The sequence below is a fragment of the Protomyctophum bolini genome, assembly GCF_963924005.1.
Source record: "Protomyctophum bolini genome assembly, chromosome: 13".
Lineage (NCBI taxonomy): Eukaryota > Metazoa > Chordata > Actinopteri > Myctophiformes > Myctophidae > Protomyctophum > Protomyctophum bolini.
In genome coordinates, this window is record NC_137874.1 from 10,934,987 (window position 1) to 10,961,947 (window position 26,961).

At 44.0% G+C, this 26,961-nt stretch overlaps 1 protein-coding gene across 2 annotated transcripts in view; it reads right to left on the reverse strand.

The window, feature by feature from the left end:
• The window catches only part of gabrb2b (gamma-aminobutyric acid type A receptor subunit beta2b), a gene marked incomplete at both ends in the record, with an annotated part of 76,048 nt that overhangs the window by 7,925 nt on the left and 41,162 nt on the right, over positions 1 to 26,961 (reverse strand). For both annotated transcript variants that reach the window (XM_080780859.1, XM_080780860.1), the window contains 2 exons: positions 3,922 to 4,059; positions 18,321 to 18,403. In XM_080780859.1, the coding sequence (XP_080636985.1) occupies positions 3,922 to 4,059; positions 18,321 to 18,403 (221 nt within the window). The remainder of the gene's footprint in view (positions 1 to 3,921; positions 4,060 to 18,320; positions 18,404 to 26,961) is intronic.

Genomic DNA, 26,961 nt, shown 5'->3' on the forward strand with positions numbered 1-26,961 from the left:
ACTGACCTTGGGTCTCATGGGCTTTATGTATCCAGGTTATGCAATCTCAGACCCCCATCACTCTCAATATATCCGACCTATCAGAAGCCGTTATTGACTTGCCCGGTACACTAAAGACATAACCAGTGGTATACTGTGCCTGCCCAGCCATGCCCTCAACACATCATCTCTTATCACATTTTCAAAAGACGTGACACTGCAGTAAGGTTTATTCTCTCCTATAAGTAGTATCAGCACTCACCAGTTTTGCCAACACTTGTGTTTATGTACAATATTGTGAGAGAGGGTTGTGGGTTTTTCTCTCTCTCTCTCTCTCTCTCTCTCTCGGGATCCTTTTTGTTTTCTGCTTATCTGTGCTCAATCTGAAATATGTCCCTCGGCAGGTCCTCGGTTAAGGCAAATTGTGTAAGTTTGCACCTTTTCGGTCCTGTGGGAATTGATGGGACTGTGGTGTCTCTTGTCTGATCGAATCAACCAAGCAGAATTAAACCCCACCGGGAGGGCATTTTTAAAAAGTGTCCAAGCATGGCGCAACACAGCGTCAGCGAGCTAGGCAGAAACTGAAGAATGAGCACGACTAGAATTGAATGACAATTAATAATAATTACCTTTGGGGTAATTTGTCACTGTTCAGTTGCATATGGGAGCATATCTGCTATTTTCTGAATAGACAACCCTAAAATCAGGTTTTAACGGGTTAACACATTTTGTACATAATACGTCCTGAAACGTCATAAGGATTGGAACCGAGAGGTGCCTTAGACGTCTGTGGACGTCCTAGCGACGTCCAAACGACGCGGGGCGAGATAATAATATTCAGAATAATTACTTTTTTTTTTTTTGGCATTTCGCTTTTCGCTTGCCGTATGCTAACGCTCTGTGAAACTATTAGCTTGTCATTGACTCCCATGTTAGCGCGGCGGAAAGAATGACTCGTATCTCCTCATCCAGGGCGCTCTCCGTGGTGATGAATGGATCGATATGCTGGCGCTGCGTTTCTGCTCCTCATCCGTCTCTCCCGCAAAATATGAACTCTTTTTGGAGCGTATAAATATATTAAGATGATCGGAGATTGTGATGGCACTTTGTCAGTCAACTTTTTTAAGAAAGTATTTCCGGTTCATGGCTTTCAAAATAGAAGCGATCACTACTCTGGCGATTACTCTGGCGCAAGCAGCGCCTTTATTTTGATGCAGTTCCGGTACTAAATGTGTTAATTGACTTTTAAGTCTAATTCTGCTTGTTACATTTCATGACAACTGTGCTCGTCACCACTTCGTCAATGAAGTCCTCCCGCAATTGAGAGGGGACAGACATAATCCGCCTAGGGCAATATGCATTGCATTGCAAAGGCAGATGAAGGCTGGCTATGCGAGGCCGACTTACAGTAGCATTTGTAATTTCAGTTAGGAAGCTAAGTATGTACACCAGCTGTGTCACTGAATGATGTCCCGCGAAGGTAATGGGCCAGTGGGACAGTGAGAGGGTGGCAGGATGCAGACGCAACAGCCAAGCATTATTATTCATGAGGCAACAAGGACATTGTCTGTCCTCAGAGTCAAACAAGGCTCAGGTATTGGATTAATGCCAGAGCGCTTCTGCTGACGCCTGCCTTTCTGCGCGACCCCAGGGTCAGTCCCTTCACTGTCGCAATAGACAGCACACTAAATGGGAATACCCCCCCCGCCCCACCACCGCCGCCCGCCCTCCCTCCACATCCTGGCATAACATAATAGAGACTATACTACACAAGACGACACATGTACGACACGCACAAACACACACGTGTCCAACGAGCACCCACACACACAGTATACACACAGTTCCTATGCATCCAGAAGCATTGTGTTATTAATGTGGGGGGCTGCATAGACAAGGTTAGCCCCCGAGACGACTGCCAGAGATGGAGTGCGGTGCCGCGGCTATGGCTAATTTACGCTCTGTCGCACGCCAGTGCCGTGCGGCGAAAATGGCTGATGTACAAGCTCGCGACACGCCACGCCGGCATAATGGGCATATTCAACGGAGTATGAATCATGCCTTATTGCCTTTATTGTGTTAATATGTCGCTCTCGAGTACAAACCTCGGCCACCCACACTGTGCTCAGCAGAAGCACTGACTGACCCTCTATCCTACAACAGCCCGTATGAATATGAAAATGTAAAGGGAACTGAATAAGTCATGGTGTCAGACGGCATTCTTTTTTGTTTATTGCTGTTAAATAAGTCATGAAGGTCCTCCTGTTTCTGAGGCGGAGTGGTTTCATCTAATCTACATTCACGCAGTTCAACTCTTAGGTAATTAGCTAACGCTCTCATCCAGAGCAATAAGTGCAGATGAATATGGAGAATGAGTAAGCATTTGCATACTGCCATCTTTGCAAGTAGTCTGGTGGTAATAACATTACCAAGCATAATGTGATGGGTAGAGGGAAAGATTATTTGTTAACCATTTGTTAAAAACAAGAACAGAACTCTTTGTGCGTGCTGTTCTCAGTCACCATGAGCGCGCGCACACACACACACACACACACACACACACACACACAGTGTTGCATAATACATTGAACATGACGCCTCAATTCCACCAGGCGCAGAGTCCCGCAGACGCGTTGCGGAATGTATGCAGGGAGAAGCCAAAAATACACAGGGAAGACATATTTGAATATTATAGCCACACCTGGGAGTCTATTAGAGGGTTAACACCATAGACACATAGGCCCTCATTTATCAACCGTGCGTACGCCAAAATATGGGTGCACGCCGAAATTACCGCAATTGTCGGCATTTACCATTTCCGCCAAAGCTTGAAATTGAACGTGTGCCAGGACAAAAATCACGTCTGGTCGGGATCTGTCGTACGCTTTGTCCTCACGCAGCGCAAGTGGGGACTGCATCTTTTTTTTGTCATATGGAAAATCACGGGGTGCCAACTTTGGACCTCCACCACTAATAATGTCATAAACGTGCATGCAGGTCACGACAGTGACAGAGACGGACAGAACAGGAGGAGGAGATGCAGCTATTTGCAAAACAGCATTTGTCACGGGCTGTGTGTGTCCAAACTCATTCCAATGACGTGAGCAATGTTATTTAATTAATGCTTCACAGAATCACAGGTTCAGGTTTTCGTTCACTAATCTTGTTGTATATTAAATGAATAAACATTTTAATAATTGTACAGTATATACAACTAACAACAAACAGTGACAGTTGCTTGGTAACCCAATAAAAACTATTTATGGCATCGTGACTACGAGCTGTAGTGCGACCCCTCCTTTCAATTTTAAAGTGTGTCTCCCGCGGTCAGCACCTCCCTACTTTTGGTGTGCGCTCCTACCTTTTTGTTTGCTATTATGTCCAATTTAAAATGCATTTCCTAGCAGCGCAGAGACCAGCTGAGTCACAGGAGAGAGAACTCTTTGCCTGCATACGCACTATGGTTTATGGAACAACGTTCAATATGCATATTAGGGCTTTCTTGCACATTACATTGTATCAATGTCTTTCTTTCTTTTTAGTTTTGCTTTGCATTTTGGCACCCCTTGTCTCTTAACAGTGTTTTTCACCCTTTTAAATTTCAAGGACTAACGGTTTGAAAGATGCATTAGACCCCAAACCTCCATTTGATATATATTTTTTGGAACCCACATGTACGTCGTAGAGTGTTCATTTAACTCTAATTTAAGAGTCCATTTGGTATTTCTTCACTCAGAACAGACATTTGGTTCACATCAGGCATATAGGCGGGCACTCCCTGGAACCCACCCCAAGGACCCCTGGGAGTCCACGGACCCCACCTGCTTCAAGAACCTGTGTCCTAGATGTATGGCATCCGGTGTACAGTATATACAACTGTGTAACTGTGAGGGGGGGGGGGGGGGGGGGACATCATCAAAAATACTTGCCATGGAACATTACCTGTGGAAAAGACTTCAATCTTGGAAATGAGATTGTGGTCCACTATAGAGAACTGGGGCAGCTCTATTCTCTCCACGCCAGTCACAGCATTGTTCCCGCCTCGCCAGTGGAACTCGATGTCGTCTGTGGTGTAGCCATCTACGAGGGGAAGACAGAGGACAATCATTACATGAAGAAGCTATACTGTGTATTGTGTTCATTCGTGCAGGTCAGAACATAACAGGGAGATATGGGCAAAAAAATCTGAAATGATGAAAGGGAGATGACAAACCAGCATATAGAAAAAAAGAGAAAAAAATAAAAGAAAAGAACACACATAATTGGGCCAGAGAGAGAGAGAGAGAGGGAGTGAGATACCGGAGTGGTGCTAAACCATTTTCTGCCACATGGACCACAATTGCGACAAGTCTTTTAATTGCAACAGGGCTTTTTGTGGTAGCCCTTTAGCATCATTGTACAATACACAACTGTAACTGTACGTGTACTTTTTGCAAACTGTTGATAAAGTATTCAATCAATTCACACTATCAGATCTTCAAGATTGTAGTTCTACATGGTTGTATAACGTAGACCCACAAATGTAGACATTCGACTTGGTGGAGCAACACCGTCGCACGGAGACGGTGACCTACAGTATACATCAATGGTAATCTATTACATAGCATGGGCTCACTTCAAAGAGAGTATACCCGTCAATTAATGTGCATTAAACAAATACATTCTAGATGCTGTTGACACCCAGTTGACCCCTCATTATAATAGTGCACCAAGCCACAGCCGAGGGGGACTGCAATATCATTATGCAAGGTATGTCGTTTTTGGAGTGAATTATGGCACAACCTGATTGAATCGTTAGCATCAATATTGTTTCCGTCATCATGTCCACCATCATCGCCGTCTGTTGTGTTGAAGGGCATATTCAAGGCTCAGAATCAATTTGTTGATTGAGCTGGGGCTGCCGTAGTAGCGAGTGGGTACACAATATAGGGCACGGTCTCCCAAACAGTGGGTCGGGGATCCGTTTTTTTTGTGGGTTGTGAGTAAATATCGCCTGTACTTTCATTTCCAATAGTTTTCATCAACTTTTCATCAATTAAAAAACACAACGTATTTCATGAATAGAATCAAGAACAAAAAAAACAAACATGTTTAAGTAGTGGCAGATCTACGTACAAGCTATATGAGCTTGTAGATCTGCTATTTTCACTAGTTTGGGTCCCGGGCAAACATCTATAATTTCTCTTTTGGGTCTCGAGCTAAACAGTTTGAGCTAAACTGTTCGACCATCAAAGAGAGAGCATGTCCAGTCTATGTGTCAAGGTGGCACATAACCCTCCAACAGCTCCCCTATGCCGTGTGTGCTCATCTGAGACACCTGAGTAACCATCTGCTGGGCAAATGCAGGCCTGCGGACCGACCGGTAAATACACACCTGAATAATAGGGACGGAAAAATGCAAAGTGATCATTTATTAAAGCAGCTTTTCACAGGCGGTCATGGCGTGACCACAGAATAGCTGCAGGAGCCCTGAATGTACGAACATGACCCAACGCACACGGGAGCAAATCTGTGTTCTAGCTGTGTTTTGTCCTGCGTGCTGCTAAATGTTTAAATACGAAAACCGAGCGCCTATCCTCCCCCCCCCCCCCCCCCCCCCACTGGAAAAGAAAGGAATGAAAGAACGAGGAAAAACAAACAAATCAGTAGCCCAAAGACATGTACATGCGCCACACACTCCACCCCCCTGTGCCTTTTCACTCTCGTTGCACCCAATCGGTGGTGGCCATGTCAGTCAGCGGGGCTGCAAATTACACACTGGGAATAATAAATGATTGAGCATCGTAGAATCACCGATGACGACGATGTACTGTAACAGAAAATAAATAATAAGACGTCATGGGGGGGGGGGGGGGGGTAGTGAACTCTCATCAGGCCGTGAAGCACGGGCTCTTGCATAATCCCCTGGAATGTCTGTGTGCTGGAGGGCATGGCGCGGTGAGCTCAGAGGGATGAACGCACGCGGCGCAGGGTGGATGAGGATGAGGATGATGATGATGCCGAGGCCTCTGAAGAAGGGGGTGCCTGGCCGTGCCCGAGCGTTTCTTAAAGTCTCCTACTATATACACAGAAAGGCAAATGATGCACGCGAGTGTAGTATGTATACAGTATATGTGTGCTTCCGCGGCATGTGCTGAAAGGGATCAAATATGCAGGGGCTTGAAACGTGGCTGCATGCGGCTCTGTGGCAGTGTATAGTTTTCTATAGCCTATACGGAATGCAAATGAACAACTGTGTTTTTGTTCCATCGATACGTGTAAGAAAAATCCCAGCGCAATTATTTGTCATGCTTCTAGCAGATATAAACATTGTGTGTGCAGTGTTGGGGGGGGGGGCGAGTGTGGATAAAACAGAGTATGCTGTATATGAATATACAGTGCATAGAGTTTCAGTTAGTGTATACAGTACACATACAGAGGTGTGGTGGATAAGAGATGTTTGATGGGGAAACTCCCTGCAGTCCCATAATGTATAGCCTATACCGTTTCAGTGAATACTCCTGAATTCACATCTCCATTCCTGTCCTTATCATTCTATCTATATTTCCCCGTCTCTCCCAATCTCTACCCTCTCTCCCGACCCCCTCCCTCTATTTCTCTCTCTTTCTCCCCCCTCCCCCCCCCCCTCCTCCTCCTCCCTCAGTCTCCACCTCTCCTGCCTCTCACATGCCCCGTTCTCCTTAATTAATACTTGTGTGACCCATTTAGCTGCTTTGAATTATTAAAGCCAGCCCTTCGCTGACTGCATCCACCATCCTCACACGCTATGACTGCCTACTGTTCCCGTTGGCTAGCGATGAAAGTATAGCGGAATCCTAGGTCTGCTATTTTTGAAAAATCGAAGAACGACTGACATTTTTAGAATCTTATCTGGGTTAATCAGACCAGTGTGTGTCCAGTGGAAACCTCGTATGAATCTGATCTCAGGTCAGAATGGGTTAAATATACCCTGTAGGTAGGGCTTAAGTGGTTCACGCATGGGCTTTTTCAGCACAAGAATCCATGTCTTGCAGTATATTCACCTCAGCATTTTCATGTGAAAACGTGTCGGGGTTGAAGAGTGACACGCGCGTCATCCCCATTTGAAATCCAAGCTGATAATGATGAGGCATCTCTTCTAAAACGAAAGTAGTAAAAGGGACTAAACCTCTTAACTCCATTGGACCCTCAAAATGTCTGCTAAAGCAACTAACTCCACCACCTCTCTCCCTCTCATGCAAGTAATTGACAACATATAAAGTTACAACACCAACTTTGATGAGGCTGTATTGCTTTGTTATATATATATATATATATATATATATATATATATATATATATATATATATATATATATATATATAAGGTTTTCTTAATTTCCTGAAAAAAGTATATTTTTCATTTCCTGAAAAATGAACAGCAGAGGTATTACAATTGGCTTGAAACCCATTCTGGGCGGGAACCCCTTTTGGTATTAGCATTGTGTTATGCTTTAGCTATTGAAAAATAGCAGATCTACAAGCTCGAGCTTGTAGGTCTGCTATTTTTGAAAAATCTAAGACATTTGTAGAATCTGATCTCAGGTCAGAATGGGTTAATAATGAAACTGTCAGGATGTAATAGACATTTTTAGAATCTGATCTCAGGTCAGAATGGCTTAAAGGGACACTGGCCCCCTATTGGTTCACCAACCTATTATAATTTATGTCCTCTGTTCATTGCAATGTGGTAAATATTAACGACTTGTAGATTACAAGCCGACACTTAATGATTATTTTTTATAGCACTAAACAACAGATGCCACTGTTGATTTGATGGCAGTGACAAACAAAATATCTGTCTTGGAGACAATTATGTGCCGTCTGTTTACAAGGACAAATCACTTTCATTATCCTGGAACAATTATAAGCCATTTCCAAATAATGAGCGAGATGTGCAATTCTCCTGACTTGTGAGCACATCAGAAACCCTTTTCTTAAATATCTTCCCTGGTCTTTGGGCTGGGATTGTTGAGGTGTGCCACATGCACTTAATTCCATTGTTTCTATGTCACTGAGCCTCCATTCTCTGTCATGGTTATATCAAGCATGATATCAACCACAAAGAGAGAGGAAGAGGCAGAGAGAGTGGCAGTAGCCTATGTAGTACGTAATACATTTATAATACAGTACTACCATGTCGCTTAATGGAAGTAACTGATTTAAACAACAACTAGAACTGCACTCTGTCGAGTGCCTACTTAAGTCATAAATGGCTTTCGATGGTGACGTATGTATGTCGATCAGTGTCGGGTGGATTAAAGGAAATGCCTCTATGTACTGTACATGTATTTGGTAGGATGATTAGTGGTATACTGTGGTTACTTTGCGCCCCGTTTGATGCGTATGTATCGTAGCAGCATACAGTATGACGTCAGGGTATAACTGGTACAACTAGCTCTCAATGATGACCTAATAAAGATGTGGATTAAAGGACCCAATGCCAGAGTGTAATTGGTTTTCGACGATATGTTTTAGTGTTGGGAGGATTAAAGGTAATGCCCTTAATGTATACATGTATGTAATCTGGCACCAATGCCGTATCAGGCACAAGTAGTCATTACGTCATACGCTGGGACGGCGCATACGCATCAAACATCGTCCTGGACGAAAACTATTACTTGCGCGCTTTGCTTGTGCAAGTAATTAACACAATGACGAGATGCTTCCAAATTAGCCATAACTACCTGAACCCTAACATCTCTATTAAGGGGGAAAGATTTGCTGAAAATAGCTGATCTAAAAGAAGAACGCAGTGCATTTCAACACGCTGCGAGCGTTTTAATCAAAGTTTTTTTATATAGAGGATGGGGGGCGGGGGGGTATTATTAGTTTACCGTATAGATGGTTTAAGTGGTGAGGGGGAAAGCAGAGTGAAAGCGAGAGAGAACTCTCCCCGTTATGTAGCAATGTCAAACTGTGAACTGAATGACAAGTGATGGCAGATAAGAGGGAAGGTAAACAAGATGGAGTGAAAGAGAGGGAAAGGAGAAGTCTCCCAATGCACTGCCAGGGTCTCCTCGAGTCTGTCAGTGGGGAGAGATTCAGACCCAACCTATATAGACTTGATGAACTCAAAGTTGTGATGTGATGAAATAGCAGCGTTTCCCCATGTAGGAGACCAGGGGACAGTCGAACAGGGCCTACGTATACGAGTCTGTCAGTCAGTGGCAAGAGCCAACACAGGCTGAAAGATGTGATGAATTAGCCCTGCTTGCTTGAAGACCATGCAGAAGCCTACCGCGGACAAGGATATGATCAATTCTCATTTGGATGAACATTAGATGTTTGGTTTCCCATAGGAGACCTGGGTTCAGATCCATAGGAGGCCTTGCTATGTTTCACCAGTTTCAATTGAAACGGGCCTCCAACCTCAGGGGGGCCTCCGAGCTCCGACTGTCAGCCACCCCCGTTACACTTATTTCCTGTTAATAACCTGGGTAAAATGTGCAGCATTGGGAGGTAAAGGGGAGACACTTTATTGTGAAGGGACGACAGGATGAGGAGAGGTGTTGTTGCTGCGTATTTGTCGAGAGTAATGGCTGTGCGTGATATTGAACAGTCAAAACTATTTGTAGCAACAGAATAATTATGTCATATAGTTATATTTGGGGGCCTCATATTTGGTCTTGAAACGGGCCTCCAGATTCCTAAGGCCGCCCCTGTTCAGATCACAGCGGTCTGCTACACTAGCAAAAAACATTCCTCTCAAGGATTCCAGAATCTGGGAACAATAAATGGACCTAAAAATAAATGGATTTGTTGGTGATAGCATCAGCCGAGATAACAACATAGGACGGAAAAGAGGGGGAAAAAGCTATTTCACTTGGATCCTGGCATATCTCACTGGGTAAATCTAACTGCAGGCTTCTTCTACAAAGCTTATGCAATAATGTCTCAATTGATTTGTTTTAATGGGCAAAGGAGGGTTTTAAATGGAGATAATAAAGAAAAGATAATGTAGCTTGGGGGGATCCGTTTCTTTTAAGACACATTTCTTTCCAAACTACAAATGAACAACATTGAGATATTGACAGATTATTTATTGTCATGTCATGCAATAGCAATCTCAGCTGTAGTAACAGATTAAACACTTCTTCACTTGCAAACATAATGGCCTTTTCACTCAAAACTGAGTGTCAACTTCAGCAGAAAGCAACATCCGAAAATCAAAGACCCACACAGCTGGCTTGATTCTTTATCATCTTAACATGTTTATGCTGTGCCAACAACCAACTCCCTGAATTCACCTGGAAAGTCGAGGTTCGGGACAGGGAGAGCCATTGCAGGGCATATGGCAAAACATGCTAAACAGAACAAGAGATGCTGTTGAAACATCCCAAGAAGACTTGTAGTGTTAACAGTGAATGCACTGGGAGGGTTTGTTTCCACAGTAACCAGCTGTACAGGCACCGACTGAATGCGTAGCAAGAGACTATAGGAGTACACACGCACACACACACGCACACACACACACACACACACACACACACACAAGTATGCACATCACACAGTGCCATGTGCATGTTATGAATCTACAGACAATGGATCAATTCAAACTGGTTCAACCTTCCGAGTAATCGTGTGTGTGTGTGTGTGTGTGTGTGCGCGCGTGCGTGCGCGCGCGCACGCGCACTATGGGGGAGGATATTCCACTTCTAAACAAGGCTCAGATAAATTTTTGATCACCATGCAGTTCAAAGCAACTTTAATGTTATTCTTGGTGTCCAATTAAAAGTATCTCCAAACTTTGTTGGTGTGCGGTGAGCACAGCCGGTTTGTGTGCCTGGGCAGGAATAGGAAAACATCTAAAGCCAAAAACAGATAAATAAATAAACCACACAAGCCCCAGGGTGTGAAGCAGTCGCTCCCGGAGGACGTGTGCAGTTTCCAAAAAAAACTGTGTCTGATAGCAATGAGATAGCAGGCGGGGAAATCGGTGGAGGATCTGTCCATATGATGTGGGTCACTGGTGTGGAAAATGTGACCATTACTTGGTGGGGATGCTGTGATGAGATGATAGCTTCACTGCAACAACACTGACAGCTAGCGCTGTAAACTATGTGTGTGTGTGTGTGTGTGTGTGTGTGTGTGTGTGTGTGTGTGTGTGTGCCCATGACCTCGCTTGTGAGCATGTGTGTGGACTGTCTATATTCATGGTCCGATACTACTGTGGCTCTCACTCTCTACTCGTCTGAAAGCAGTCGTGTTTGAATGTCACTCTCTCCGCCGAGCGGCCCCGTCCGTCCCCTCAACAGTTATTTAAGCCATGCAGCATTAACAACATGTATGGCAGGGCGCCTCGGTGTTCTGTTGTTAATGGTTGAGTGACCTGCAGGCTCATGATGATTTATTGAACAGGTGCCCAGCTGCTAGACTTGTGAAATCAATGTTGCATCCACTTTTGCCTTGAGCCAGCCCACTGTGAAGGTGGAGCGACAGCAAAGCATATTCGTCGTAGACTACATTATCGTAACACTGACCCAGACCACCAGGAGTTTAACATGTTTGAATGATGCATGTGTGTGTGTGTGTGTGTGTGTGTGTGTGTGTGTGTGTGTGTGTGTGTGTGTGTGTGTGTGCGCGCGCTGTAGGCAAAGTCTTGCATATGACCTACTGCACTCACTGGAGCCCCCAAATGCGCATGCATTATGGATATTCTGGGTAAGACGAAAGTAAACAAATGCGGGCTGAGAAGGCTAAGCATGCCTAGAAGCATCTCTCTCAGCATCCCAAAAACCATTCATGGTTCTTGTGCGGGTCGTTACGATAAAACTTGGACTACACCTGCTGTGCATTACTGCGAGGTCTATGTCAGGTCAGTGGAGTTGGTCAAACGTTTGCATTTCAAGGATCCTCAGTTTTATGCATAGGCCACAGACGGCCATTTTATGTTTTCTCTTTCATTCCATGGGACTAATCACTGTAAAGTCCTGGGTCAAGGACTCTTACAGGTCCATTTCCATTTGGACTCTTATGGGTCCATTTGGGTACATTTCTACACTCGCTGTGTTTCATAACGGTTATGGGTCCATTTGGTTCCTAACTGTCAACCATTTAGCTGCCAACGCCCTGCAACCTCCTCAAGCACCGGAAAACCAATAAGTTAACCCATTCTGACCTGAGATCAGATTCTAAGAATGTCTGCACATCCTGACAGTTTTCCATTCTGACCTGAGATCAGATTCTAAAAATGTCTTCTATGTCAGTCGCTATTCGATTTTTCAAAAATAGCAGACCTACAAGCTCACTCGGTGGCGCGCTATGAGCTTGTAGATCTGCTATTTTTCAATAGCTAAAGCACGACATGATGTTAACACCAAAATGGGTTAAACATGCAAACATGCCACAGGTCAGACTAAGGTATATACCGTAGATGGATTTCATGTGGAGAAAGGCTCATGGTGTTAGCACTGCAATGGATCAAAGCTACAGTTTGTATAATGAAATGTCAATATCTAGGCGTGAACAAGTTCAATCTATGCTTACGCGGGTGTCTGAACTTAGTTTGCAAAGATTATCATAGACCACAAGTGGTGGTCTATGGCTCTCCAAAATTGGGATCAGAAGCGGGCCCAAAACTCAGTCTGGCAGCAATATATTATTGACCCATTTTGGGTGTTTTAAACATTACGTTATAATTTAGCTATTGAAAAATAGCAGATCTACAAGCTCATAGCGAGTGGTGCGCTACGAGCTTGTAGGTCTGCTATTTTCGAGCAATCGTGAAAATGTGGCTCAAATCCTGACAGAAATCTGCCAGGATTTAGAAGACATTTTATGAATTTTAGACGTGAAGTTGGAGATCTTTTTGGATTTCCAGACACACTCCATCCTTTGGCATTTGTGCCAGAAGCAACAAATAGCGTCATACATCCATGGGAAAGATTTAGTAGGGGGGGTACCAGGGGGATCTAATCTAGTTTTTTTTTTTTTAAGACTGCACCAGTAAATCTACATCGCCATGAGAAATCAGAACCGAGCTTGGATCAAAGGCTGAAGAACATTTCCCAGCAGAGAGGCTGGTTTAGAATGTGAGGCGCGAGTAAACACATTTACAGGGGTCGATTGTCTAACTTAAAAGACCAACCAAGCCGAACACATTAATGGTCGGTAAACATGTCCTCGGAACAAAGTCCAACCAGTTGCACTTCACCTCACATAGTCTGTCCAGACTAATAAAATGGCCACGTTATAAGAAATGTAGCAGTGAAAGCGTTCGTATAGCATCACCCACATGAAGGTTGTTGAAAACAATAATAATTCAGGTTAGAGGGCAGTCTCTGAATTCCCGTACGAAGGAATGATTTGTGCCAGGAGGGACAGTGAATTAAAATGCGATAAAAAAGGATTTCCGTGTCCAACTTTAGTCATCTGTAAGTCGGATGAGGAGAAGAGCCCACAGCTCACTACCAGACATGAAAAGCAGCTCTTTAGGCAACACAGCACGTCCTCCAACCGTCCTTCATTTCTGGGAGTGCTGGGGGGGACCATATTCGACGCTTCTACCAGGTTTTGAGTCAAATGGATCAGTGATTCTCAAATCTTTTCAATTTCAAGAACCCCAATTTGAAATGCATTAGATTGATACATTATTTATTGTACCCCAGTCTATTGCTATGCAGGATTATGCTTATACGAACACCAAAGTACTTGTAGCGGTGCCAGTCCACGGGAGAATAAACTAAGAGAATAAAACAAGCCAATTTATTTTTTCTTTCTTTTTTTAAAAGATTTCCTCTTCACCCGAGTCTATTGAACATATTTTATTGTTAAGATATGATTTGGTTCGTTATGGTCTGTCATTTGGTCCAGAATTCATTTAGCCCTACTGTCTATCAGTAAATGGTTGCATTTACATAGCGCCTTTATCCAAGGCGCTTTACATAGATTCACCCGTTCACACACCGATGGCGGCGGAAACCATGCAAGGCACCAACCAGCACATCAGGAGCAATTAGGGATTCAGTGTCTTGCTCAATGACACTTCGACACCAACTCTGGGGGAGCCAGGGTTCGAACTGGCAACCTTGCGGTTACCATCCAGCCACTCTACCCCTGAGCCACCGCCGCCATCAGAGAAATGTAGGTATAGATGTGAAATAGCCATTGATCCCAGCTGTATTTATGTACTTGTGCAGGTAATGATGCGAAGCATTGTGAGCTTGAAGATTGGTTACTTTCAAAACATTTTGAAATAATTGAAAAAAGAAAAAGAAAACATTCGGGGAATGGGACATTTTCTGCCTACTTAGTACTTTTGCTTTACTTCAAGGACATTTTGAAGCCAATACTCCTCAAGTAAAGTTCTGAAATCAGGACTTCTACTTGAAACAGAGCATTTCTACATCGTCAGTCATGTTGACACTCGGATGACACATCGGAGAACTTCTTCCACCACTGAAGAAAGGCACTCGTCAGTTAGGGACAAGGTCAAAGGCAGGGCAATCTGATGATATCTCTGGGAGAAACCATCCACTTGAATCCTTCCAAAACTCACACAGGAAACCTTGGTCGAAGTTTCACAATACCCTTAACTCTCCTCGGCCTCAAATTCAACCCCGCCGGCCCGCCACCCCAGTGTGCTGCAGGTCGCCAAGCAGAGGGCATGTCAAGCAGAGTCTGGTGATCAAACACCAAGCGCATCAACAACAGCATACAGTACAGATCCTGGACGAACACGAGTGCAAACAACAACACAACAGGGAACGGAGGAGGGGGGGGTCAAAGCCAAACACGGGAGCCATCATGCTATACATCAGCAGCACGGCAAAAAAAAAAAAACTGCAATCCACAAATACACTCTGCAAACAGTACACTACATCTGACTCAATCCCAGAGGGGTGGGAAGCTCATTTTGATCTTTTAAACTCATCTGCCCAAGTGGGAGCGGGAGCGTGCCGTTGTGTGGCAGATGTACAGTATTTTATTACATTCCAATCACACCCTAGAGAGGGCTTAGTTACTCTAGATAAAATACACACAGCGTTCTAATTGTGTTGCGCCTTGAGTGCTCTCATAATGCAGATTACTGGGAGACGTTGGGCCAGTGATTGCTACCGCTGTGGGCAACGCTTTGGTCATCACACCTATTCTGCAAAATGACATTTTTTAACCCATTAGGACTTCAGGCCGATTCCACAAATGCCTTCTGAATCAGTAGTTCTCAAGCTTATTGTAGGCTACTATAATTCAGAATGATTCAAAAATGTTTTAAATATCTTTAAAGATATAGCCGTAGAAAAATAGGACGCTGAAGTTGAGAGAAAGAATACCATACAATTAACATATATATTTCTTAAAGAAGGCATTTGTAGAACCGGCCTCAGGTCTTAATTGGGTTACCGATTAAAACCTGGAAAGCATCAACTGTCATTTTATTCTAGATTTGAACCACATTAACCATTCATTTATACTTTTGCTATTCAAAAATATCAGATATACAAATAAACAATGAAGTTCAACAAAGACAGGACATTAAAGCTACAGATATTACATACTGTACAGTACTGTAGGCTGTAAATACAACTGGAGAGAATTCTGCAGGACATTATGTTTTGCTCTTTGACTCCAGGGACTGTCTACTAATGTACGATGTGCCCTTTAAGCTGTTTTCCAACTTTATTTTCCTCCTCCGCGCCTCCTCATTCAACAGACCATTGAGAGCAGGCAAACAAGAACATCCTCAGCATGATTCATATTCTATTCTACGACTTTTGTCGCATGTGCTAATTTGACGATGATAACAAACGCGTGAACTTTCTTGTGGAACTGAAACATTGTGGACTCATCGCTCCTTGCATAACATACCGCTGCCGACTCAGCGACAACCGCCGCTGAGACAGCTCGTTTTCAACTTTTGTCTCAAACAACTGGAAAAGGTCAGAAGGGAATGGATGAAAAAGCCTGATCCATAAGTGAATGTTGCATGGAAGTTACACTCGACCTGTCAAAGCTTGTTAAAACAGACGTTGCAGTGGCTCCACTCCAGCATCTTTGAAGGCAGACTAAAGCCAAGCAAAGTGTGTGAACCGCATGATAACCTATAGCGTCCCTATTCTGGGGCATGTCATATAACAGGCGAAGGTTAGGTGGACTGGCCACAGTACGTACCGAGCATATTCCCGGTTGGGAATATATAGGTGGGCCGCGACCGTAGAGGGCCGCTCAAGTTATGATATGATAAGATTCTTTTGGCAGGCAGGCAGGCCAATAGGCGGCAGGCCAGTGGGAAAGGTCCCGGCGACAATAGTAGATCTACAAGACAATAGCAGATCCGAACAGAACACAACACGCATCGAGCTTGTAGATCCGCTATTTTAGGGTGAGCAGCTTTCGAACAGGGGGAAGAAAGGGAGGGGGCCTAGTACGAACGCCCTGAGGGATTCTGGTCAACAAAAGAAGAAGAAGAAGAGAGGCAGACAGAGACAGAGAGAGAGAGACCAAATTAGACATGTGTCCCCAATCAACTGGTTTGATTAAATGTGGTCTAATTAATATGCACACAAACGCACGCACAGAATGTTTCAAACTCGGTGGAATGTTTGTGACCAAGGTGTCCCAGAGAGACAGGCAACAAAGCTCATGGCTCATTTCTAACCTAGAATGTTTTCAGATTAATTTGTATTCATGCGAGGCTCGACACGTCATCACGCATCACGTTTCCGTTCTAAAAGGAAGTAATTCATTCATGATTTGTATGGACTTTTGATATGAAAATAGTAACAAAAATGAAAATTTCCATTCCAGACTCCAGATATGGTCTAAAGGTGTGAAGTGTGGTTTCACTAGGTCTTTAACCAACTGTCAAAGACGCTCTTAACCTATTTTGGTTAAGAGCGTGCTGGAGGTAACATTTGCAGTTACAAGCAGTCCACAATCTCACTCAATATCAGATGGCCCATTAGCCATTAGGTTGGATCAAGGGTTCTTCTTACTGTTCCCTGTGGCAGGAGAAACAATAGATTGCAGGCCAGCCGTCGTGTGTATAGTTATGTCAGCCTGAAGGTCAGCTTCATTAGGATAATGTCAACATGGCACAGTTTCCCAGTGGTGGAAAGAAACTATAAGTACATGTTGAGTAGTTTATTATTTTTTACTTTACTAGTATTTCCAATAGGCCTACTTTTACTTGTACTCCACTCCACTATTTAAACTTTGCCTAATTCAAAATAGCTGATCTAAGCAAAACACGACGTGAGCTTGTAGATCTGTTCACATTTTAGACAACTTGTGAAACATAGTACACTAGCACTTTTTGTTTTGGTACTTTGAGTATTATTTTGATGCCGATAGCTCCTGTTCTCATCTCTCACACGGTTTGTGACCTCGTGTGTGTGTGTGTTTGGCATTGGGTGTTTCTAAAGGTGTGTCTGTGTCCGTTTCATTGTTTGTTGAAGAAAATTGAAAGAAAAAGTTAAAAAAATAAAAATAAAAAGTACATTTGTATAAACTTTGGAGGGAGAAGACACACCGGAAGCAAGCAGCATGTAACAATATTTCCATTTTTCCTCGAGAAGAACACAAAAAACAAACATCCATCATGTCAGCGGCTGACCTTGACAAGAAGCCGCAGCACTCCTAAAACCTACCCAGGCCACAAGGGGAATTAAAACAACACTAATTAAGGAAAGTGTGTAGTTCAGCTTGACCCTGGAAACTACAGTGTTGTACAATGTTGTGGTCCAATTCTGTCCGGCTGGAAGTTGAGTCATTTTTCGAAAAATCTATCTAAAACTATCTTGGCCATTTTTACTTTTTGAATTGAGCAGCATGCAGGTGCAACAAAATTATGCAAAAACATTTTTGAATTGTCTACCCCTTTTGATGTTAGCATTATGTTATGCTTTAGCTATTGAAAAATAGCATATCTACAAGCGCAGACCTACAAGCAGACCTACAAGCTCATAGCGCGAAGAACCACTGACATAGAAACATAGCTTTTTCAGAAAACTGTCAGGATGTAGAAGACATTTTTTTTAATCTGATCTCAGGTCAAAATGGGTTAACCGTGACTTACTGTACGTGCTGCTTCAGGCTATACTAAGCTCCGTACACCAATGTCAAATGTTTTTTATGCCTGCATATCACCGACAGTGGGAAAATGGTGATTCATTGAGTTAGGGATACAGGTAACATTGTTGGCTGAAGTGATGGTTGGTTGTCTGTGCGTGCTTGCTTCAACAGTGGGCAGTCTGCCATGCAGTAACAGACATTCACTTTTATAGGTCAGCCCCAGGGTCTGGTAAAAAGAAATGAACAAAAAAAAGAAGGGGAAACAAAAGAAAGTACAGACAGAATGAACAAAATAAACGGATGACTCACAGCTCTCTATCTCCAAAGTGCAGTTCTGCTCGTCCAGTGGATATCTCCTCAGGTCCATCATGCAGGCAGCAGTGGTGGTGATCCTGGAGGGAGACAATTAAGCACACACTTTTAAGACTAGTAAAAGTTTAAAAGTTAACATGAACTCTAGCATCCCCTGGCCATTCTACATTGTGCCATGTCATAATAGGTGAGCGTCCAGACCTCACACTCATTTTTGAAAAATCTTAGAACCAATGACCTAGAAACATAACTTTTTCAGAAAAATGTCAGGTTGTAGAAGACATTTTTAGGATCTGATCTCAGGTCAAAATGGGTTAACAACAAGTTGTCCAGTCATGTTGTCCTCAAGTGATGACAAAAACACCAGGCCTATGTGAGCACCTAGAGAAGTGCTATATAAATTGTATGTGTATGTATTATTATTAATTGCACAAGTGCAGTGGATGGTCAAAGTGGCATAAGAGCCCCCCCCCCCCACCTCCACCCGCCCCCCAGCCCTGACACAATCATCATCTCAAGCCTTGCTGCCCTGGGCAGATAACTGCACCCTCAGGGCTGATGACTGCACCCTCAAGACAAGGGCACATGCATGCCACTTAATCGCTTTCCGCTTTTTCATTGCCTCGTTGGGATTGGCCTCCTTGGCGTGCGGCGTGCGCCATGCCGGGCCCATATCTTGTCACTGCATGTAGATAAAAGTTAATAGCACGATGAATAAGACGATAACGCTGTTGGTGAACCTCAGCTCGATCGTCATCATCGAGGAGGCAGACGCGTTTAGATAATCGCCGCCCTGTTCCACAATCACAACTGCTACGACAGACACTTATCACAATTAATGAGATGAGTGAGTTTAGACACGAGCGCACACTCCTTCAAGCTCCTCCTCGGTGGCTGCCACATTTCACAAAATCCTTAAAACTTTGCGACGAGTGGTGGCGAGGTGGACGTGCAAACGCACGTCCCCCAAATCGGAGGAACGCCCTGTATCCGTGAACGTGAATACCAAGTAAACAAGCCCCTACATGGTTCATTCTACAGTCACGTGGAAGCCTGGGAGAGGGGGGGGGGGGGGTTCAGGGATTACAGGGCAACAGCTATTGCCTGTCCCAGTTCCAGCATTGTTTGGATAATCCCACACTGGTTCTCCGTCGGGCCCTACAGTATACCTGAGAGGTGAGGCTCAGCTTGCTCACAGCGGGGCAAAGACTCCCAGGGACAGCAGCATGGGGAACGAGGCTGGAGATAACGGCAGCCGTGACGATAGCACTATTAAATTGTGCTCTCTGATGATACAGTACACACACACACCAGGACCTTCTGATACAGTACGTCACACACACACACACCAGGACCTTCTGATACAGTACATACACCAGACCATGGACTGGATAGTCTTCCAAGTTTCCAACATGGTGATATTTCCTGTTTTTTTTTTGTTAAGAATAGATTATCGGAAGTTGTGCATTGGCCAACATTTACTTTCAGGAGTCGGCTGACTTTGTTTCACTTCTGAGCATGTGCACCATCGTAACTCTCCTACAATATAATATAGGACTACTAAATCTGTGTGTGTGTGTGTGTGTGTGTGTGTGTGTGTGTGTGTGTGTGTGTGTGCGTGCGACAAACCCGTCACGTTATAAATCCAACCAAACTAGGAAAGCATCTGTGTCATTTTAGATGTTTGCGGTGGCTATTAAAAAATGGCACCTATACAAGCTCACAGTGCGGTGCCGTGCCACGCTGCAAGCTTTAAGAAAAATCTTCAAAGGGTGAAAACTACCGATTTAGAAAGCATTTTGTAGAATTGGTCTCAGGTCTCAATGGGTAAAGAAAGAGGTCGGTACCGGTAGTATACACAGTATCCCTTTGCTAGTAGAAATACATATATTATATAACTTGGCAACCTATGCTATAGAAGTGCTTGTTATTTATGATTAAGTCAATTGTGTCTGTGACATTGTGGTGGACGTTGAGTTGCATGTGCTGTCTGTTTGGCCAAGTGAGTAGGAAAGAAATCCTTCTGGTACTTTTAATCATACAGCACAGACAAACACATTAGACACGGATGCGTTTCGGCAGTCAGGACTTCTTCAGTGTGTATGGCCAAGTGAGTAGGTCACATCCAATTAGGAGCATCAGCTGACAGACTGGCTGCACCTCGTATGAGATATCTCGCCTCGGCCTTCATTTTGTTTCCGAGGGGAACATGTATGCCAGTAGCAGCTTTGATTATAGAGAATGAAATGTTTTCTGGTATTTATATTCACTGTTTTGACAGCACAGATGTCTTAAATAAACAACAAACATGTTTTCATCAATGTCAGGCATTTGGACATGTAACTATAAAGACAATACATCCAATCTAAAACACATAACACTTCTCAGATATAGTAGAATTAAGTGGTCCATCACTCCCTCCATCTGTGACTCACAAAGTGTGTTTGTTTGTGCGTGAAGCGCATGGAATGTGAGACACACGACAGTGGGAGGTGTTCTTTGTTATGTTGCTCGGGCTCAGAGCTGAAGCTCCTTTCAACTGCCAAGATGACTTGAGGAGGGACATGGTCGACTGAGGTGCTATAAACAATATACTAGGCTACACAATATAGCATTGTGTATTTGTTTCTCAAGACACTAAAGCAGAGTTATATAAAACGGTATGGTTTACTGCATGCATATTACTTATATAGTGCCAGTGAGTGCCTACATTGTGTCATAGGATGTGTCTTTCACCGACCCATATGGTTACAAACAGTGACAACTATGGTAACTATATAGTCGCTATAATGGTACAGTGGCAACTATGTTAACGAGATAAATAGTCTAAACATCCATCCATCTTCAAACGGTTATCTGTAGTCGGGTCACGTGGGCAACAGCTCCACCAGAGAGCTCCAGACTTCCCTCTCCAGAGCAACATTAGTGACTTCCTCCTGGGGGATCCCGAGACGTTCCAAGGCCAGTGAGTCGAGTATTCCCTCCAACTGCGCCTTGGTCTGCCCCGGAGTCTCCTCCCAGTGGGACGTGCCTTGAGGACCTCCCTAGGGACCAAATGCCCGAACCACCCAAGCTGGCTCCTTTCCAGGCGAAGAAGCAGCGACTCTACTCCGAGTCTCTCTCGCGTGACTGAACTTCTCACCCCGTCTCTAAGGGAGATGCCAGCCACCCGTCGAAGAAAACTCATTTTGGCCCGCTGGTATTCGTAACCTGTTTCCGGTCATGACCCACACTTCATGACCATAGGTGAGAGTAGGAACAAAGATTGCTCGGTAGACAATGAGCTTTTGCGAATGACTGCACTTCACCAAATAAATAAACAAATACATACACACACCCATTCTGTAACAATTTGACAGTTCTTGTATGTCACTGCTGTGATGCCCTACTTTACATCTGCAGTGAGGGTTTTTGGCCATGATGCTGCTTATTGCCGTTAATCATGGTGTCCAACTTTAGAACTAGAATTTTGGTCCAAATAGAATTCATAAACAATAACAATTGGATTTTCCTTATGTCAAAGCTTTCATTGACAACAAAGCTGAGGTGCGGTAAAAGCCTGCTCCTCCCCCAACAACTGTGTAGATTATACAACATTGTAATAATTTCCATGTCAACACCTGGACCTAGTTATCACAACCCTGCAGTGTTAATTAACTAAATGTCTCAGAGTTATCATTTTCTCGACGAGTTTTCACGGAGGCGGGCACTCAAAATGACAAATGGAAATCCCATTATCCCAGGCCAGGCCGAAATGGATCTGTCATCTGAAACACCCGAGGTGCCCATTAAAACCTCTCCGTACCTGAATCTATGAAGTGTGCGGAGAAAAAAGATCAATACGTCTCCAGATACTTATCTTCGTTTCAATGGGTCGCCTGGAGGGGTATTGTATGGACAGCTCCTACAAGCGCTTGACCCTAAAGGGACAATATCCTATGAAGTTGACCCCTTTGACCAAGCTATTTTACTTTCTCACCCGACAGACTACATCATGGGACACAATATAGGTCTTCTGGGCTAATAGAAAGGTCAACTCAATTTATGAGCAGTCAATTATGAGCAGACTGGGGCTATTGCTTTTTAATACTCGGACCAGAACAATACAATACACCTGCAGTGTTTTGATTTTTGCCCTGGTATACAGTAACTTGCTTCTTGATGCTGTCACAGTGGAAAGAATTCGCCCCTCTGGGCATTCTGTGTCATCAGTTTAGCAGAGTTTTCTTGACTGAAACCTTATCAAACATGTTAATAAAAGCTGCCCACCAACCATGGAGTCTGGGGGTTCCAATCCACCGCTGTGCAACCAGCTTTGTCGAGCGTTTATGCATGCGAACACAATTGGCCCGTGTTTGGGGGAGGGGAGCCAGGCGGTGAGGGTGGTATTTAATTGTCACTACACATAGCGCCATTATTTTTGAAGAATTTTAATATGCAAATACATACAGTATGGAGACCTAATCTACTGCTCAGATCTGCTGTGCTCTGCTATCTTGGCACCTTAAGTATCTGTGGGGAAATGGGATCTACTGTATGTTAGCACGGCAAATACGACTAATAATAAAACTGGCTAATAACTACCCTATATAATATTATCTGCATAATATATTGGCACAAGGCAATTGAATCCGCCCCATCGTTATGAACACAAATTGTCTGGGATGACTGATAAGGGATAATAACTCCGGCCCAGCCAAGAGAGGAGATCAATAAGACAAGTTTGAATTGTCCATCAGGCTTTGTGGGGAGAATATAAGGCAAAGGCAGTGTGAGTAATAGTCTGCCATTCTTTTCCCAAGTTCTGGGCTTGTGGGAGAATTTGACTCCCCCTGCGAGAGCTGCCACAGAGCTGCACAGCATGGTGGGTAATCGTCTAGGCACACCTGACAACATAGATAAATTTGTGCCAGAGGAGAGGCTCATCTTGAGTCCAATCCTCTGTGTTACACTGCCGAGATAATCACCCTCCAGTCTCCTTTATTCTCTCTCCTCATCTCACTCTCTCTCTGCTCGTCCCATGTCTCTCCTCATCTACACACCTGTGCCTGGAGCCACCATCACACGGGACAGTCTTCTACACACCTGTCCCCCTGCTATGAAACAATTGCCACAAATACGCCCCCCCATTTCTCCCCTTGGGAATGAACCTTCTGGACAGCCTCTCTCTTCTTCTTTTTTTTATCACTTTTTGATTTTCACATAAAGATGAATCAAATGTATAGATAGTGAGACAAACTAGAAAGGTATAAATTATAAGCACAATACACTAAAACAAAAAGCACAGAAACAAAACGGCGGTTATTCATTAGGGAAAAAATAGAAATATATATATATATATACATACACAACACACATGGGCACATCAGAAGGCTAATTGCAAGAGTACAGCTGGGGCTCTCCAATCCAATGAATCACTTCCTTTATAAATCACAGCAGATAGATCCCTGGGCAAGTAATCTATCCGCGGCTGCCATATATTCATTAAGTTATTTTCTCTCTCTTTGAATTTGGCACTGAGCCTTTCCATTGGAAGTACTCTGTAGATTTCTCTATACCACAGAGTCCTGGACAGCCTGTCTAAATATCCTCTTTGTAACCCTACAAACAAAATTGTATTAATAGCACCCACTGCTCTTAATAGTTAGGCTGGCTATTTACAGAGGACACATTTCATGTAGGTGCACATGTACAGTGACAAATAGCCCAACAACAACTCAATGTATACTATCATTGAGCGACTCAGCTGTTTATCGAAATACTAATACTAGAGAAAGACATTGTGGCTGGCCTTCGAAAAATAAATGGGAAAATTGGCTTATGGGAAGTCTGGGAATGTTTTATTGCTTTGCTCTGTGATATATATATATATATATACAATATATATAGGAGAGGTGTCAGCAACATGAGATGAGAAAGTCTTGTCACTACAAAGTCAGTTAATAGCAATACAGAAGTACAAATTACACACATCAAGGGTCTCTGCCGCGACGTAGCGAGGCAGGTGAGCTCCTGTGAGCCGACATCAAAAGCGGTTACTGTTGCCCTCCATCGCGGCGTCCCCCCGGTCTTTGTCAGCGTTTACTTCCACCCGGACGCGCTTGCTGCAGGTGACGCGGCTGCCTGACTTCCAAGTGTTTAACCAAGGAGCAAATTGTCGCATTACTTTCTGGCAACTTTCTGATCTCTGTGTCAAGATGGAGCCAGTGGAGTAGAACTTTAGAGAGCCAACGCTGCTGGCAGAGTGCGTTGCTGTGTGTGTGTGTGCGACTGTGCGTGTGTTGCTGCGTGTGTGTGTGTGTGTGTGTGTGTGTGTGTGTGTGCGATATGTGATAGTAAAAGTAAATAAAGATTCAGAGTGTGTGCGTGCGTGCATGTGTGTGTCTTGAGCCCGTCTGCTCTCCTGTCCATTATACATTGGGGTCAGGTGGAAAACCTTGTAAGCCTAAAACCATTCCCTTCTTATTACTAGTGAAAATAGCCGATCTACCACCATGTATAGAGAGCTTTTTGTGAGCTTGTAGACCCGCTATATGTCCACTGCTTTTTGTGCAACACTCGTATGACAAAGTATAGCTCACTAATCTACGAAAAACCACCAACGTAAAAAGCTTAAACTCTGGAGATACAAGGTTTCCGCGCCTCGACATAGCAGCGAAACAACACATGGCAGCGTCTCTTGCACACAGTCTTGGCACAATGCTCTCTCCGTTGCTTGGTTACTGCCTGAGCGAGCGCTGCCAAGCGCTTGCCAACGTCGTCGGAGGAGGAGGCCCATATGCTGGATCACCTGCAGTGACCCTGCGTATGTAGCAGACTCTCCTCTGCCTCTGGGGAACCGGGGTGGAAGGGAGTTACGGGGGTCAAATGAGGGCCAAGCTACCCCCCCGGCGGGGACGTCCTGCAGGTACATGCGTATGTGGGGTTGGAGAGTGGAGGTTGAAGCCTTCACCGCTGCTCGGAACGCAGGCGTGGCTACACGCATTTATCACAAGTTATATCAGCCATAGTGTGAGACGAGGCAGATCACGGGTTGCAGGGATCAGACCTGTGAGCCTTTTGTCTCTCCGCGCCACCCCGTCTGGGTGGAGACGCGCGGTCTGGGCGGAGACACGCGGTCCGGGTGGAGACACGCGGTCTGGGTGGAGACACGCGGTCTGGGTGGAGACACGCGGTCTGGGTGGAGACACGCGGTCTGGGTGGAGACACGCGGTCTGGGTGGAGACACGCAGTCTGGGTGGAGACATGCGGTCTCCAGAATCAAATAAACATTCTATTGCCTTCCTTGGTTAATTGAAAGTGTGCACAAAAGGTGTGTGCGTGTGTGTGTGTGTGTGTGTGTGTGTGTGTTCGTGTTCTGTCCTCTAAACTCTCTTTTGCACATTGTTGTCCATCAAAGAAAGATTGTGGAGTATATGACACCCTGGACCATATTTATTATTATTATATGCTTGGGATTTGGGACAGTTCATTTACTTGTCTAGTATCTTGGTTCCAGGACCTTTATGGCTAAATTCAGGCTTTTCCTGTCGCATTATTTTTATGATCAGAATAACAGTGGAACCCATGAGGTTACAGTTTCCTCTGCATCCAACATAACATACAGTAAATTAGATGAAATACTGTGCTCGTTCTGCTGGTACATTTCACAACGAAACTGATGCATCCTCGTTTGTTTACCGATGTTTGCCGACATCTCACAGTGCCTGTTCCCGCTTGCGTTTCCCCTATATGACTGCTATTCCTCTGCGACAGCTATGAATCCCTTCAACAAAGGCTGTAGTTATGCACTTATTGCGACTTTTCTAGTTATGCACTTACAGTCCTATAGGACTAGCAAATAGCCTAGCTATAAAGACAGGACTGCTGTTATATGCTGGCTAGGCTATAGTGTGGAAAATCAAAGAGCAGCACTTTTCTTATTTGTACCATTTCTAACCATTGGCTTTTACACAATTAAAATCCTTTCAGAAGTGTGTGTGTGTGTGTGTGTGTGTGTGTGTGTGTGTGTGTGTGTGTGTGTGCGCGCGTGTGTGTAAATGGTTTATTCAGATTTGAATATCAATGAAATTACATGGTATGGAAAAAAAGGAAACACTTTTACTACAGTACTGTATATCGACATAAACATTCATATTCAAATCAGTGTTGTCGCTTTGTGTGCCTTGTATAGCGACCAGAATTAAGCCCCAGGCTGAATAGCAAACATGTAAATGAGTTTGTATGTGTGAATATTCATTGTTTTGGTTTTTTTACACTCTGTGACTGGCTATGTCCGTTATCGGCATCTATGGAACCAGCACATTCAATTGCACCTCAAGGGAAGGGCTTCAATGAAAAGATTCCCCTCTCCCCGATGTCCTCTGTGCATGTGGATAATTACACTACAGTTTCCTGGTATTGTGCCTATTCCATTAACGTGGTGTCCATATTGTGGGAGTGTCATTATTTATACAAGCTCACAATGCATCACGTTGCAAAACGTTGCGTAGATTGGCCAATGTCTATTATTTGTTAAGTGGTTAATGTGGCTTTTGTCCATGTACTGCAAGACTTCATAACAAGGGACACCAATTAACTGTTATACTTAACCAATAGTGAATGGTTGTTAATCATCATTCTACTCTTTTATTGCCGT